General features: G+C 42.5%; 1 protein-coding gene across 2 annotated transcripts in view; it reads right to left on the bottom strand.

Moving 5' to 3' along the window:
• CEP89 (centrosomal protein 89) overlaps positions 1 to 15,670 on the bottom strand; it is a 79,784-nt gene extending 64,114 nt beyond the window's left edge. For both annotated transcript variants that reach the window (XM_075009056.1, XM_075009055.1), the window contains exons 1-6: positions 15,571 to 15,670; positions 12,477 to 12,583; positions 8,912 to 9,070; positions 8,135 to 8,336; positions 7,139 to 7,238; positions 2,657 to 2,685 (exon numbers count right to left, since the gene is read on the bottom strand). In XM_075009056.1, the coding sequence (XP_074865157.1) occupies positions 2,657 to 2,685; positions 7,139 to 7,238; positions 8,135 to 8,336; positions 8,912 to 9,070; positions 12,477 to 12,583; positions 15,571 to 15,609 (636 nt within the window). In that variant the 5' untranslated portion in view covers positions 15,610 to 15,670. The remainder of the gene's footprint in view (positions 1 to 2,656; positions 2,686 to 7,138; positions 7,239 to 8,134; positions 8,337 to 8,911; positions 9,071 to 12,476; positions 12,584 to 15,570) is intronic.
• Between the last annotated feature and the right edge of the window lie 745 nt (positions 15,671 to 16,415).

The raw sequence follows: 16,415 nt of genomic DNA on the forward strand, positions 1-16,415 counted from the left end.
ATTGAAGAAATCCAGATTCTTAAAGCACAATTGTGACCTCCCTGATGACCCCTCAACACTGCTGGCCAGCAGAATCCAATCTCAAGTGCACTGGATTTATGTGCACCTTGCAGTGGAATATATACAGACAAGGACCCAAAGAAGAATGATTACTTTGGGGGCTTGATGGGGCACTCTTCTCCTTCACTGGTACTAAAGCAATGTCCCAGAAAGGTAATTATAGGACACTGAGCAGGTGGGACTTTTCACAGAACTAGGAAGTGCAAAACCCAGTGTCTTTGCCAAATTAGGGATGACCCAACTGGAACACCAAATCATCTTAACTCTGATCATGCTTAGAACAGATTCTGAACTTTACCACTTATGTACATCTTTTATGTTTACATGACATCTTCCTAAATTCCCCTTGCATTTTCACATATTTTTTCCATGATTCCTTCCTTAGTGCTTGTCTCAATTTGTTATGTAAGTGTTTCTGCATCCTGTATTGCTGCTTACCCTCAACAGTCATTGCATTTCACTAAAGGGTGAAGTGATCCCTATAAATGGACCATATAATGTGATTAGAGGAGCTTTCAAAATAAATGGTTATCATCATTAACCTGTAGGTCAGCTGTGAAAGGCTCCCTGGTGACCACAAAGTAACTTTCATCAGAGTTATTCTTAGTAGGACTGTCAATTAACTTGTGTTTAATGCTTGCCATTTACACTTACCAGCACCTGAGGATGTTGTAATCCAAAGCAGAGATTCTGTTGCTGCTGCAAAGAATGCTTTGGACTCTCTTAGACTAGTGTTTCCCAATTTTTATTTGGCCACAGAACCCTTCTAAACTCAAAAGAATTTTGCAGAACTCCATTCCCATGCTCGACCCCACCTTGGCCCCCAAACCCACCCATCTCCAGGCTTTACCTGCCTCAGCCCTCATATCTGCCCCCCATCCCCAAACTTTACACCCCATCCTGCAAACCTGCTCCCCCATCCCCAGGCTTAACCCGTCACCTCAAACTTGCCCCCTCCAATCCAAGTTTAATAGCTGTCAGCCCCAAATCTGCTCTCTCATCCCCAGGATTAACCCACCTCAGCCCCCAACTGGCCCCCCAGACTAACCTATCCATGGTGCTGGCTGGGGAGCCAACACCAGGTGTCCACACGAGCCCAGAAGAAGGAAGGCTAGTGTGGAGGTGTTCTGCTGGCAGGGGTGAGCTGAGCCATGTCCACCAAAGGGTGTGGCCAGTTAGGTGGTGAAGTGAGTGAGGGACTGTCTATGGTGCCCCGCTCTGCCACCACTGAAATACTGGAACAAAATTCGGCTGGTTTAACGGCTGCATCCCTCCCGGCTGCCAACCGTTAAACCAATAAAATTTAGTTCTATTGTTTCAGCAGTGGCAGGACAAGGAGTTACAGAGGAATTTTCTAGCAGAACCCTTATTCTCACTTCACAGAACCCCAGTGTTCTGTGGAACACCATTTGGGAAACACTGCCTTAGACCATTTAAATGCTAATTTTGGAATCCCTGAGTTTATGATGCATTTTTTCATGCCTCGTTCAAAGTGCTTTGCTTTTCCAGTGCTGTAAATAAAAGTAACTACATGAGTCTTAGCAGGTAAAGGCCACTGTTTTCTCTGATCTAAAAACCCCGAAGTATCCACACAGATCCCAAGCACATGGCCAGCAGTAAGATATCCTGGAACTGAAGGAAGCAACAGCCTGATTCGAAGCACATTCAGCTCAGGATTATTCAACCCAACTGCCTCTTACCACCCATAACAAAAAGTTTGTATGTTGATTGGAAAATAATTTACTAGGTGCTAAGGGAGGAGCAGAGGGAGAAAAGGTGGAGGTGCTGGAATTAATTCTTGGAAAATGGCTGGCTTGCAGAATGGTAGCCATGTAAATACTCCAGTGAAGGTGCAATATATTATTTAAGGAGCTAGAGAGAGCATTCAGTAAACGTGAAGGTTTTGATTAATTTTTTCAAAAGGCCTAGATCACACCAATTTCCTTTGTAATGAGGGTTAATAGAATGCTATGATTCAGGTCACAGGCTGATAGATCCCAGGTAGGAATTTCCCTTACTCCTGTCCGCACACGTGGGCAAGGTTCATGCTGACTGGTTCACTTTCCTGTGTGAGAAACTGGCCTCTTCCAGAGAGACAATACCAAATAAAAGCCTGGTCCAGCCATGAGAATGGCTCTTGTGGTTGCCTTTTTCCCATCCTAGGACTCTGCATGGATCTACGTTAGCAGATCTCATTGCAGAATTAACACTTAAGAAATCACGTGCACTATGGGCACTACTGCATCCTGCACCTACCGCCGCATTGCTAACCCCAAACATTCAAAAACTGGGAGATATGATTTTCAAATCAGGAGATATGTAGAAAAATAAGGCTTGGATTCTGTTTGTCTTCTGTGTTGTGATCACTTAGGGTTCCCATGTTTAAGTTTTTTCCCTCCACAACCATGAAGGTTGAATTTAAAAAAAAAAAAAAAAAATTGTTCAGCAGCACAATTAATTGCAATTAATTTTAATTGTGCAATTAATCATGATTAATTTTTTAATTGCTTGACAATCCTAATCATTAGTCATCAGCCACTGATGACACTTTTATTTTTAAATTGTATTGTAATCATTATCTACATTAAATTCTTACCTTTACATTCAAAACAGGAGGTTCATCTTCTGTTAAGAAAAAAAAAAGATGGTATTTTAATCAATTCAAAAACACAAATCCATAAATCATAAGACTCTAGGGAAAGGCAAATCTACTGCAGACCACATTAAGCAGATCTTCCCAAATGAGTGCACAGATACGATAATTTAACTCTTCTTCCATTATGCCCCAGACATCTTACCATAATATTGATATGATGTGTTTATTTTTAACTAATACTACAGAGAGAAAAATGCGGGAGAAATCAAGTTTTATTGAGGTCTTTCTTTAGCTTGTTGTTATTTTAGGACCTCATTCAAAGCACAACTGAAATACCCTGTAGTCAGACAGAGCAGCCTCTCACTTCGTCAAAGGAGAAGAGATTACCTGAGACTGCCTGGTTGGAGCCAGGCTGTGCCCACCCATTCCACAAGAGGTGAAGAAGCAAGACTAGAATAAATAGCAAGTGCTGAAGCTCAGCTGGACTATAGTCTTCATAGGAGACAGATGGATTCTGCCTACTCACAAGTCTGGAGACCAAGTGGGAAGTTTGCCATGCTGAGGACTTGCCATTGCTGCTGGATCTGCCAGATGACCAAGACATCAAGGAATCACTGGGACTGTTGCTGCTTACCTACCTTGAGAAACTGGAGAATACCTACAGATCCAGGTACACCCTGAGAGGAGAGGAGGAAGTAGCCCAAGGACAGTTGACTGTAATCTGGCTGCACTGTTGCCTGAAATATGGTCAATGGGATGAGGATGGATTCCCTGGGCTGGGACCCAGTAGAAATGGGTGGGCATGAGTAGCAAAAGGCCTGCAATTGTTCTGCTATCAACCACAGACAAGATGTCAGGCAATAGTCTTTCTAGCATTCTGCCCCAGCTCAGGGGTCAGTACCTCCCACCTCCAGAGCTCCTGAATTGTTTGGTGCCTCACCCTGCCTCTGAGAACCAGAGCCCCTCCCCCTTTGGGTACTCCCTCTGCCTGAGAGTCTCAGCCTCTAAAACTCAGAATTCTTCTATTGAGACTGACAGCCAGAGCGCCACACTGTTGAGTGCCCTGCCCTGCTTGAGGGTTGGGTTCTCAGATTCTTTATTGCTTGTCTTCCCTGCCTGGGAGTCAGAGCATAAACAGCCTGGCCTGGAAGTGGTGGCTCCTTAACACTGGGAGTTTGCTCCAAACTGGACTGCTATTGCCCTCACCGTCAGTGATGCCCATTAATACAATGAGGTGAAGTGGCTTCCTACTGACCTAAAGGGAGAGAGGCCACCAATGACCCACCACCCTGCTATGGACTTCACTTAGGCAATAGTCTGCTACTCTGATTAGGGCCAATACAATTCTGTGACAGTTTGAGCCTGTCATATTCACTATACACAAAAAATTTTTTTTTGTCTGAAAAAGAAAGCAGGAGCAGTTTCCTTCGCTAGTTTCCCCCTACTTATTTCCACTTCCAAAAGTTTTGGATCAGATGTATTCATTGTGAATACTGCTCTCCACAAATCCATTTAGCTGACACATTAAAGATAAAAATGAGGATAGCAAACTAAAAATTTTTTCCAAAACTGAGATAAGCTACTCTCACCTGTCCTCTCTTACCAAATAGCTGCTGAAGCGCTACCATTCCCTACAATTCCTGCATATTACAGCTCTCAGACACCTTCTCCTCATCCTGCTTACTGAGAGAAAAGTTCTGAACTTATGCTTCTAGGCAGACAGGTGACTTGGCTCCCTCTTTGCCTGTACTATTATCCTAACATTTTGCTCTGGCACTTCGTCTCTTCATAGTACACCAGTCTTCAAAGAGAGCATCAGAAAACCGCATGAAGGCAACACTGCACGAGGTACTGAAAGCTCCCTTTCAGTCAATTTGAGAGGCAGAACAATTTAGTGGTTAGAGAACTAGCCTAAGACTTGAGAGATTGGGATTCAGTTTCTTGTTCCACCATATACTCCCTGTGTGATCTTGGACAAGACATTTGGCCTTCTGTGTCTCAGTTCCGCATCTGTCAGACTGAGAGAACAGTACTGCTGTACATCACAGGAGTATTGTAAGGATAAATAAGATTGTGAGGCGCTTAGATACAATAGTAGTGGGTCCATATAAGTACCTCAGACAGATAGCTATGCTGAGACCTGGTCTACACTACAGCATTAAGTGCACGTAAGGTATCTAATGTCACTTTATGAACTACAGTATATGCCCTCCCAGACCTACCAAACCAACATAACTCATCCTCCATGAGAGACACAAAACTTATGTTCGGGTGATGCAGTGTCAATTTAGACACTGCACTGTTTACATCTATTGACTGTTTTTCTTGACTGAAACCATGAAATTGATAAGAACTCCAGCCAGGAGTTATTACCTAGCTATTCTCCAGCTAGGCTGCTGCCTGGTCTCCGCTATATGCCAGGCTGCCACCCAAGATTCAGGCTCTGATCCAGGCTCCTAGTCCCCACCAGAAGCACAGCAGTCAACCAGATTCCAGGCACAGCTCAATACACCAGGAGCATGGCTGCCATACACTCCCACCTCCTTCCCAGCAGAAATGGGGAAGCTGCATTAGGCTTCTCAGCTCCCCACTGAGATCCTGGCTGTGCCCAGTGAGGAGTTTCATGCTCTGAGTTCACTCAGTTGCCGTGCTGCTGATGGAGAGCAGATAAATGCCTTCCAACTGGAAATACATTTTCTTGTAAGAAATGTAGATACAAAGAAACTATGGGCATAGAGCAAAAAAACAGTCATAGGGCAACAAATACCAATTACTGCAAAATAAATTTTCTGTGTTACCAATCCTGACCTCATAGACCTTGGATTTCTGATAGTGGCATTATGATATTTTATGTCTTATTATCAATCCTTTCCTAGTGGCTTCTAACATTGTTAGTTTTTTTTACTGCTCATGCACATTGAGCATATGTATTCAAGGAACTATTAACAATGATTCTAATATTCATTTCTTGAGTGGTAATAACTAAATTAAACCCCCTCCTTTTGTATGTATAGTTGGAATTATTTACTTACTTTGCATTTATCAACACTAAATTGCATCAGCTGTTTTGTCACACATCTTAGAAAGTTACCTCTTTAACTCTTCACAGTTAGTTTTGGACTTAATTATTGTTAACAATTTTGTACTGTCCTGTATTTTGCCACCTCCCTGTTCATCTTTTTCCAGATCACTTACAAATAGACTGTACAGAACAAGTCTCAGTTTACCATACTCCATTCTGAGAACTGACCTTTTATTCCTACTCTTTGTTTTCTTTCTTTTTACCAGTTACTGAGCTATGAGAGGACCTACATGTCACGCATCTGCTCAGTTTACTTCAGAGCCTTTGAGGGACCTTGTCTCAAAGACTCTCTGAATGTTGAAGTATACTGTATCAATGGTATCACTTTTGTCCATCTTTGCTGACTGGCCAAATAATTCTAACAGATTGGTAAGATATGATTTCCCTTTACAAAAAAAGCTATTGACTCTTCCCATACACATGTTGCTTTTCAATGTGTCTGATAATTTTGTTCTTTACTATAGTTTAAAAAATTTGCTTAGTATAGAAATTAGGTCTGTAATTGTCAGGCTCACCTGTAGGGGCTTTTTTAAAAATAAGCATTTGTGATGAGGGGTGCAGACACTAGAGTGGCCCAGAAGGGGTTAATAGACTGTGGATAGAGGAAGTCCTGCCCCCTCAGCTACACTAGGTATTCTCCAAGTGCTAGGATAGTATAAAAAGAAGCAGCTCAGCTGAGTCTGGGTTGGATGCTTGAAAGGGAGGATCTGTGGCAGGAGCTGAGGAGATGAACCATCCACAGATCCTGACAGAGGGAGTCAGAGACCCAGGAGACTGGAACAAGCTTCCAGAGCCAGCAGCGCCCTGGGGAATGACTTGTGCTGCAGAGCGTGAGGACCCCAAAGTCTCACAGATTGCCCCACTGCCAAGAATGGTAGAGAGTGACCCAGGGAAGATGAGATAGTGCTATCTTCCACCTGAGTGAGCTTGGCGTCTTTTGATCGTGTTCCCTGCTGAGTTAGTAGTGGATCACTCCACCACTGCCAGGGCCCTCGATAGGACCTGGTGGAGTGGGGTGGGCCTAGGTCCCCCTAATGGGCCTGGTGTCCCACCCACTCCACCTAACAAGGGTCCCTTCGGTACTGGATATTAGACCGTGCTGCCCTGCGCTGAAGGGGCTGTGCTATAGACTCTGGCCTTTAGGCTATGCTTCTTTGGAGTGACGGACTGATTTAGGTCACCAGCAGATGACAAGTGGAAAGAGTGGTGTCCACACGCCTCAGTGACTCTTCCCACCTTCTCAGGATGGGATGTGCATACAATGCCATAAGCACAGCAGTTATAGTTCATGGATCTGGTACTGAGACTAATTTAAGCGATATGTTGAGTACCACAGTTAGCAGTTACCCTTGGAAGTTAAAAAGTAGAAAAAAATCACTTTAAAAGGTAAGTTTGTTTACCTTCTACTTGTTTATTTGATTGCTCTACTAAAACTGGAATAGCAGCTTCATGGGAAGAAATTTCATTCTCATCAACACAAGGAGATACTGGAAGCTTTTCCTGGATAAAAATATCACAGAAGAATAATATTATACAAATCAGGGGAACACCTGAAGAACAGCTCATGCACATTTGTAAGCATGGTAGTGCATGTGACACATTTACAGAATTAATGCCCCCACCAGTCCTTAGATCATAGTTATTCTCTCCTTTTTTTTCTTTAGATTTACATGTCAGAAAATCTAACAGTAATTAACAAATAAGGAATTACGGCATTCTTAGTTCACAACAGGTAATGATCCCTCTAATTTGACCAGAAGTGACAGTTTAAATTACTACATGATTTGTGCCCACAAACATTTGCAGCAGTATATAAAGTTAAGCAAACATGTCTAATAAGCCAGCAGTGAATATTGGGGACAAATTTTCAAAAAGAGATTCTAATTTTCCCAGTGGAAACAACTTTGGATACAAGTGACACACCTTAAATTACTAAGTGATTTGTGCCCACAAACATTTGCAGCTGTATATAATGTTAACAGATACACATGATTTGTCATGTGTGCCTGAAAAATTGCAGGTGTAAAATAAGGCCGAACTGCAACCTCTGTGGAAAATTTTGCTTCCAAATCATGGACTGAGGGTTTTGTGTTTTGCTCAACCAATTATGCATCCTCGATAATGTAAAACAATGTGCTAAGATACCACATGTTTCCTGACAATGTCTAATAAGAGAAATTCCAAAACCATCAGAAAGGTAAATATATGGCTCTGAATGTGTTAATGAACCTAACTTGGAGAACGCCAATCAGAAATAAGGGAAACATGAGGCAAGAATAAAAAAAGGGAACTGGAACTAATGTTTTGAATTGCAGAAAATGATGTAATAACCCTTTTTCAAACATTCAGTCCTACACTTTTGCATTAAGATGTGCAAAAGAAACTAAGTGACCAACCTTTTTATTTTTGTAGGGAAGAGTGTAAATAGCATCATTGCTGAATCTTTCCTCTCTTTTCTCTGTTCCCTGATAGTTGTCCTCTGGCTCTTTCTCTGTGTCTGAAAGAGGTGTGTCCATGTCCTCATCCTCACAATGATTGTCTGACACTTCCAGTGACTGCACAGGAGATGTTTCACTATCATCATGCTTCCAATCGTGCCTGCAAACCAAGAACACTTTTAAACACATACTTATTGCTTTCCAAAGCACAAAGGCTGGTTTAACAAAGTTTAAGTGGTCTCTGAGGGGTAGTAGCCATGTTAGTCTGCAGCTTCACAAATAACAAGAAGTGGGTTTTCCTCAGGAAAGCTCATGACCTAATAAATTTGATAGGCAAGTTACCAGTTTCAGTGGCATAAAACAAGTGTGAACAGCTGAAATTCTGCTAAAGCACTTAGTTGTCTTTTTTTTAAAAAAAAAAAACAAAAAGCAGTCAAGTAGCACTTTAAAGACGAGCAAAATAGTTTATTAGGTGAGCTTTCATGGGACAGACCCACTTCTTCAGACCGTCTGCAGTTGCATCTGCTGTGCATGTTCAGAGCAACCAGCTAAAGTTTACAAATAACTGAGTGTCCTGTAACACCTTATCTATGACACTGAAAAGAAAAAATGAGTTTAAATGAGTTACTTCAACACTGGGGAGTGAAAAGATTTTCCATAACTTATTATAAGTACAACCATATAATTTTCAGATTTTATTTCCAATTTGAGATGCTAAAACACATCGTACGTTACCTCAGTTTGAGCTCAGTGACTGTAGCATAGGGGTCAATAAAACACTCTTGTTCCAAACAGGTGGTATCACTTTCAGAACGTGATCGTTGACGAGGTTGAGGAATAGCAACCGTACGGCCGGTTAAGGTTGTCACTAGAATAGCAGCTGCTAAGGCAGATCTAGAGGAAAGCAAAATATAATACACTGTGGTGCATTCTCTATGACTCAAATTTTTTTACCTGTACCTTTTGTGAAGCACCTTCATTAATTAGGCCGTAGCACAAAGTTTAAGATTTATTAACCAAAAAAATATTAAAATATTTTAAACCACCAACCCACAAATATAATAAGCTGAAACGTGACTACAATTAGGCACTGCAGAATTCTATGGGTAAAACCTATTCTATATCATAGTTTCCTATGTCAAATGCACAGAAATTTGTTGTTGCTTTCATGGAGTTGCACGTATGAAACTAAGGCTATGTCTAGATTGCAGGCTTCTGTTGGGAATCTGGAGGTCTCCTGACAGAAGTCTGCTGCTCTAGGAGCCTTCCACTGACATCCCAGTGTTGGCGGATGGGGGTTTTCCTAACATTTGGCCCCATATGGACAAGCCAAATGTTGGGAAAGCCTCTCCTGACAAAACTGTTTGCAGGAGATATGCAAATGCATTGCACAATTTGCATATCTTTTGCCAACAATTCTCTGCAATCTAGACACAGCTTATGGGAAGAATTTCCCTCAAGCATTTCAGACCACCCAGTATCATCCCCAGGGGACGTGTTGTCAGGAGTGGCCTATGTCCTGCTATGTAGTTGGTGGGCCTATTATTCCCTAATCTGCTTCTGCTATTGACATTGAGTCTGGAAACTATTGCGTCAGGATCGTGGGATACAGCAGGTGATGAAGTGATGAAGTCCCAGGGTGGGGAGCAGAAGCATGAGAAAGATGAAGAGGAAAAAACAAAATGGAATCAAAGTGAAAAAAAATTATGGAAAAAAATAAGAGAGAGAGAACTTGAGAGCCAAAGAGAAGGTAGAATAAACTGGCGTTGACTGAAGGCAAGGAAACACAGCAGGGAAACAGACTGACATAGAAAAAAGACTGAAAAATAACTACCAGGACCAAGAGAAAAGGTACAGAAAGGAGAGAATGTGGAATACAGTTGAGGACAGAAAATTTAAAAGGAACTAACCCTGGAAAAGAACAGAAAAATAACATTTCTATGATGCCAGGGGTATGCATTGTTAACAAAAGGATCCTTTATCTATTTTCTTGCTCTTATACATTTTAAGAGCACCTATTCAAGGGGTGTTTTCATTACATAATTCTTTTAGAAAGCTTTTTTTTTCCTTTAGTGTGGGGCTATTAATGCACTCTTTGCTTGAGGAGACTGGTACTTCTACAGTCAGTTCTGACATCATCTAGGTATAGTGAAGTAGTAAAGCCTTTTTTCTTTTAAAAAAAAAAAAAGGGGGGGGGGAGTTCCTTCACACTAGCTTTTTATACTAATTCGGTCCTACAACACTGTTTTCCTTTAAATTTGATTTTTAAATTCTAAAATTTAGTTAAGGTTGCAATTTTTGCAGTTACGTTAATAATCTTTCAATGTTACTCTTATTCTGCTCCTTCTGAAAAATTCATCTTTCCAAATAAACACCTACTACTTCATGATGTAACTCACTTCGATCAGTGCTCACAGTTTATAGAAAGCTACTACGTATGTCAATTTTGAAAGCAGTTATAAAAAACCTGTGAATTAGTATGACCTCTTCCTTTTTACAAAATCTGCCATTTTAAAATATTGTACTAATGTATTAAAACTCAGTTACAAAGTAATTATAGCTGTTTACCAGACAGAAACTAATTTATTGTAGTGATGGGAAAAAAAAAAGACATCTACTATATATTTTAGAAAATTCTGTGCGTCTGTCGGTCCATCTGTGAGTTTCTTTGTTCAAGCTCTAACTGTTAAGGAGTTCTAGGACCATCAAATTGGGTATGCAGCTTCCTCTTACCATAACTTCAAGCAAGATAAGGGTTTGTTTGTGCCAGGACAATGGGAGGTGCCTAAGAATTCAACTGCATCTCATAAAATACAAAGGAGTGGGGGTGATCTGGTAGCAAGAACAGTTACACTGAAGAATGACCACAGAGGCAGCAAGAAACCAGAGATGGAGACTGGAATAGCTATCTTACTATGTACTTCAGAGAGTCTGTCTGTCCCCTAACTGGGGAAAATGTACCACTCCCCACCAGCTGTGCCTACCACAGCAGCCACGGCTAGAAGCTTCTTACTTGGCCCCAGCCTGCTGTGTAGAAAGAGAGCTGGGGTTGTCGTCTTCTCCCCATGGCAACTTGTCCACTGAACCCGTCATCCGCAGCCCCACCCCAGAACAATGATTTAAATGAAGAAAAACAAAATTTATCTGAGCTATGGACCCAAGAAATGCCAGGTAAATCTTCTAATACAGTAATAACTGTTTCATAATCTGGGCATGCTTAGTGATAGTAAACCATAAAACTGGTATTACCTGAGTTAGCCAGGTAATACAAAGATTTTACTATTAAACTTAATTTTTCAATCAATTACTCTTGCAAATACAGCACCAATATAAGCAACTTAGTTGAAATGTATGGAATTGTGTGACTGCTTATATTTGACACGAATTTGGCCTAAAAGCAAACAATAAAAAAAATCAGGCTATTTAATCAATCTGCCAGTATAAAAGGCAAAGTTCAAAGTTTATTTAACAGTAAATAGCCTGATCCTGCGAACATATATGAGTAGACCCTATGAACTCAACTCAACTTTTTGTGTGTACATGCATTCTAAGGCTCAGGCTTCGTGCTTATCTACATGCATGCAACAAACTGCAGGAGTGAGGCTTCTTTTTGTCCTAGTGGTTTTATTTAGGGACTGCTAATGCAGTCACTCTGTAAGCAAACTAATGGGAATTTTTGCCTATGTAGAGGCACCAGCATCAGGTTCTTAAATGTAAAGCTGCTGGGTCAGGGATCTTTGTCTAAATTTAGGATGTTGGATATGCTGTGGGCCTTTGCTAAATATTGAAAATTCAGATCCTTAATTTTAATGAAACAGAATTTTTGCACTGCAACACTGACTAAAAGAAAAGGTCACCTTAAAACAACTTCCACTTAATGTTGCTGTACTTTAATAACACATTAATTAAATTGTCAAAAGTTAAAACAAATGTATTTGGAATTCCCAAGAAACTATACATTTTCTCAGCTCCATATTTAATCCTTGATTATAGGAATTAAGAGTGACAAACTCCACTTCTACACATAAAACAGTCCAAAGTAGACCTTTTGCATGCAAAAATTAAAATAGCAGTTATATGTATATAAAAGCTGGCAATAAGAATGCTTGGGGAATGGAAGTAGAATGTAGACCATAGCAGTTAAAACAAATTGTCCTATACAGAAGATATACTCTGCTTGAGAGAAAGGTTACATGTAAGAGCTGCTGTATAGATCGGCAGTTAATCTTCACTGATTATTGCAATTGCACTGTAACTAGTTATACTTATCAGAGGAAAAAATAGTAACTTTAAAACCTACCTGGGCCTTTCTGGAGAAGGGTTTGGACTACGAGGGGGAGGGGTGCGGGGAACTGCAGGTTTAGGAGCTATGGTAGCAGCAGGGACCAGGCCATGCGCTATGTGTTTCTAGACAATTTAAAATAAAGTTAGTTGACAATGACCTGAAGGATGACAATACAAAACTGAACATGTACATTCACTATACAAAATAACACTAAAAAGGAGAACACTTATATGCAAATTCATGTGCACAGATGATTGCAAGATGTTCTAGATATGATTTTTTAAAATGTTAGTAATTACTACCACTAGTTAATAGTCCATGATTCATTCAAGTCTCACCCGTGTATTTTTACCACTACTTTCAAGTCACAAAAGTAAGCAACACATTTGCTATCATAACTACTAGTTTTTGTAAATGCAGAGAAGTAGCGAAGCCAAAAAGGAACTTATTTCTTCCAAATGTTTCAAAACTCTCTTTCCCCAACATTGCCACCCTATTGTCCTTCAAGTGAAGAACACTATATAGAGGCAATCAGTATCACCTCTTTAGTTGATCACAGGGGATCACCAGACAAGAGCAACATGAGGAGATGGGAAAATAAATTAAAAATTAGGCAGTCATGAAGTTTAGTTTCAATGGGGGAAAATATGTCACGGAGACACACACACACACACACACACACACACACACACACACACACACACACACACACACACACACACACACACACACACACACACACACACACACATATATTCATAGAGCAAGAAGGGACCTCAGGAGGGCATCAAGTCTAGTCCCCTGGCCACACGAAGAACCATCCCTGACAATTTTTTTTTTTTAAATAATCTATTTGCCACAGACCCCTAAATGGCCTCCTCCCCTACTGAGCTCACAACCATTGGCTTAGCAAGCCAATGCTCAAACCACTGAGCTATCCCTCCAGGCAACATATGGGCAAAGGTAGGGTGATGCTTCCTGAAACTTGCATAATGCTTAGTAGTAGTTGAGTAGAGCTGGCACTAAATGCTCTTTTACAAAGGAGTTTGTGGCACAAGGGCCCAAAGCCCTTTGGGCAAATTTGACTATTTTGGGGAGTACAAAGTATTTAAGATTTCCACTGGAGGGGATTTGTTCTGATCCTTAAATGTCCTTCTGCTATGTTGGTGTGGCAGTAAACTGACAGCTCCAAAAATTGAGGAGAAATTTTGCCTTTTCAGGCAATTGTACAAATTTGATAGCTCCTGAGTTCATGCAATACAAAGACACTTTCTTTCATCTGAATAATTAAGTAGAGGCTATTGCCTCCAGATCCTGTATTTTGAGTTGACATGACCCGACCCATCCTAGTTTAAGTAAACTGGTCAGGTATGGTAATCAGAGGTCTTCCATGTATCAGAGAGGTAGCTGTGTTAGTCTATAGCTTCGAGAACAACAAGAAGTCTTGTGGCACCTTATAGACTAAGATATTTTAGAGCAGAAGCTTTCGTGGGACCCGCTTCATCAGATGCACAAGTGGGGGGGTGGTTTCAGAGAGGTATTTAAAAAGTGGGGTCCCAGTAAAAGGGAGAGCCAGAGATGACAAGGTCTATTCAGCAAAGTGGAAATGGCCCAGTATGAACAGTACTTATCAAAAGAGGAAAAAACAAGTCAGATCAGACAGGGGGATGTGAGCCTTTGTCAGAGTCAAATGGGGAGATATTAACACCCAGGGCAGAGAAGCTGTTTTTGTAAACTGGGAGCCACACCCAGTCTCAGTTTAATCCTCATTTAATCCCTGGGTGTTAATATCTCCCCATTAGACTCTGACAAAGGCTCACATCCCCCGTCTGATCTGACTTGTTTTTCCTCTTTTGATAAGTACTATTGATACTGAGCCATTTCCACCTTGCTGAATAGACCTTGTCATTTCTGGCCCTCACTTTTAGTGGGACCCCACTCTTTAAATACCCCTCTGAAACCACTCCCCCACACCTGCATCTCATGAAGCGGGTGTTTGCCCACAAAAGCTTATGCTTCAAAATAGCTGTTAGTCTAGAAGGTGCCACAAGACTTCTTGTTCTAGATGTCTTCCAGTAACTGTTAAGAGGCAAAAGAAAATGTGTGAATAGCAGAATAGGGGGAAAAATCCAATTGTTTTTATTTTCATAACGAAAGAACTTGAGTTAATTGTGTTAAATATATTTTAGTGTGCATTCTAAGTATTCTCTGAAGTACAAGAATGCATTTGTGTCCAGATCAGTTTTTAAAAAACCTGTGTTCTCTTTTTGTTAATGGCAACCTAAATTTTCTGCTATCAGCTGAGCTACATAAGTGTACATATGCTTCTAGGACAATGGCAACATAAGATGCTAACTCTTTATCTTGTTTCTCCCGCCCTCCATGCCCAAAATGCTTCAAAATATCCCCCAGCGTTCATCACAATCTATTATTCACCTTTGTGGTAAGGAAGTGATGTGGCTACCAATCCAGGCTGGGGCAACAGCCACCCATCCAATGCCTATCGATTTGCTGTACTGCCTGACTTTGTTCAAGAGTGAGAAGAGAGCATGGAGCCAGTTTGCTCTCCCTTCCCAGCTGTCAATCCACACTGGAGCACCACTCTCTGACCAACCAGTACGTCCTCGGGCGAGTCATCTGGTTTTGAACACTGAACAATCCACCCAGCCCTGAATATCAACATCAGGTTAGCGCCAGGCAGCATGAGATTTAGGGTGCCCAATGGGGGAAGCAGCAGCTGATCGGCAGGGCTTAGACGGGTCCCCTTTCCACAACAGTGACAAGAGAACCTGCTGCCGAGCGCGTCCCCCCGGCATCGCTCCGACGGTTAGCCCCGGCCTCTTGCATATAACGGGATTCACGTTTGGTGGGATGGGCTTAGGAAGTGATTTGGATTCACGCCGGTTTCGGCCGCCGTGGCAGGTTGAGGCGCTGGGGACGCCAGGGCCAGGCTGCAGCCGAACTGCACGTAGCTGTGCCGCCTCTTGCTCAGCACCGAGGACCCTACCTAGAGGATGGGAAGGTGCTTCGCGGGAACTAAATGTGCACTGCTCAAGCCCGCCCGGCCCCCATTGGCCTCTGACCGCTCGAACTCGGGGGTAATACTCACAAAGGGGCCCCTCCGGCCTCTCCTGAAACTAAGCGCCATAAGCACAAGCCTGCGAAAGACAGACCAGTACCAGCCCCCACGATCACTTCAGCTCCCAAACGCTTTCCCCTTCGCAACTAGCCTCAAAACAACGGCGTGCCTGATTGGGGAAAGGGAAAGCCGCAGCCAATCATCGCTGGCCTTGCTTATCTTCCCTCTCCCGTAGCAACCCTCGGCAGTTTCTGGCGTCCACCTTCCTGCCTAGCGTTCGCCACTGGTGACTCTTGACGCTCATTGGTGGTTGCCTGCGTCAATCATGTTCGATGTTTGGCGGGCTGGTTTTCTCGCTGAAGCCGACGACTGTGGCTGTGGCAAGGTTAGCTGTTCTGAGGCGCTAATGAGCGCTTGTAGGGGCCGGGCCCTCCTAGGAAGAGGTAATAACCCCAACCTTGTGGCTCACCAGCCCCTTAAGTCTCTCTCATACTGCGCGCTATAGTCGGGCATGTGCTTCTACTTTGTCCCATCCGTGGGGACTGAGCCCGCCGGGGTCTCTGGGCTTGGTTCCCCTTCCCGCCCGTCTCCGCCCCAGCATTGCCCACGGGGCGCCAGTGCAATCTCTAGCTTGCTGAGGCACGGCGTGGGCTCCGGTGCTGCGCAGCTAGGCGCGCCCCGGGGTCCTGCGCTGTGGGCTGGCACCGCCCGTCTCTGCGGACTTGGACATACCTGCACATTCCCGACGTGACTGACTGGTAATATTTGATTCTTTCCTGGAGTTATACGATTACAGGGAACCTAAGTGCGGCTGCAGATAAAAGCTTAGAAATGTGAGCCCTATGGCCCAAAGCAAAGGGTTTACAATGTTTGGG

Source organism: Carettochelys insculpta, chromosome 14, assembly GCF_033958435.1.
Source record: "Carettochelys insculpta isolate YL-2023 chromosome 14, ASM3395843v1, whole genome shotgun sequence".
In the NCBI taxonomy this organism is placed as follows: Eukaryota; Metazoa; Chordata; order Testudines; family Carettochelyidae; genus Carettochelys; species Carettochelys insculpta.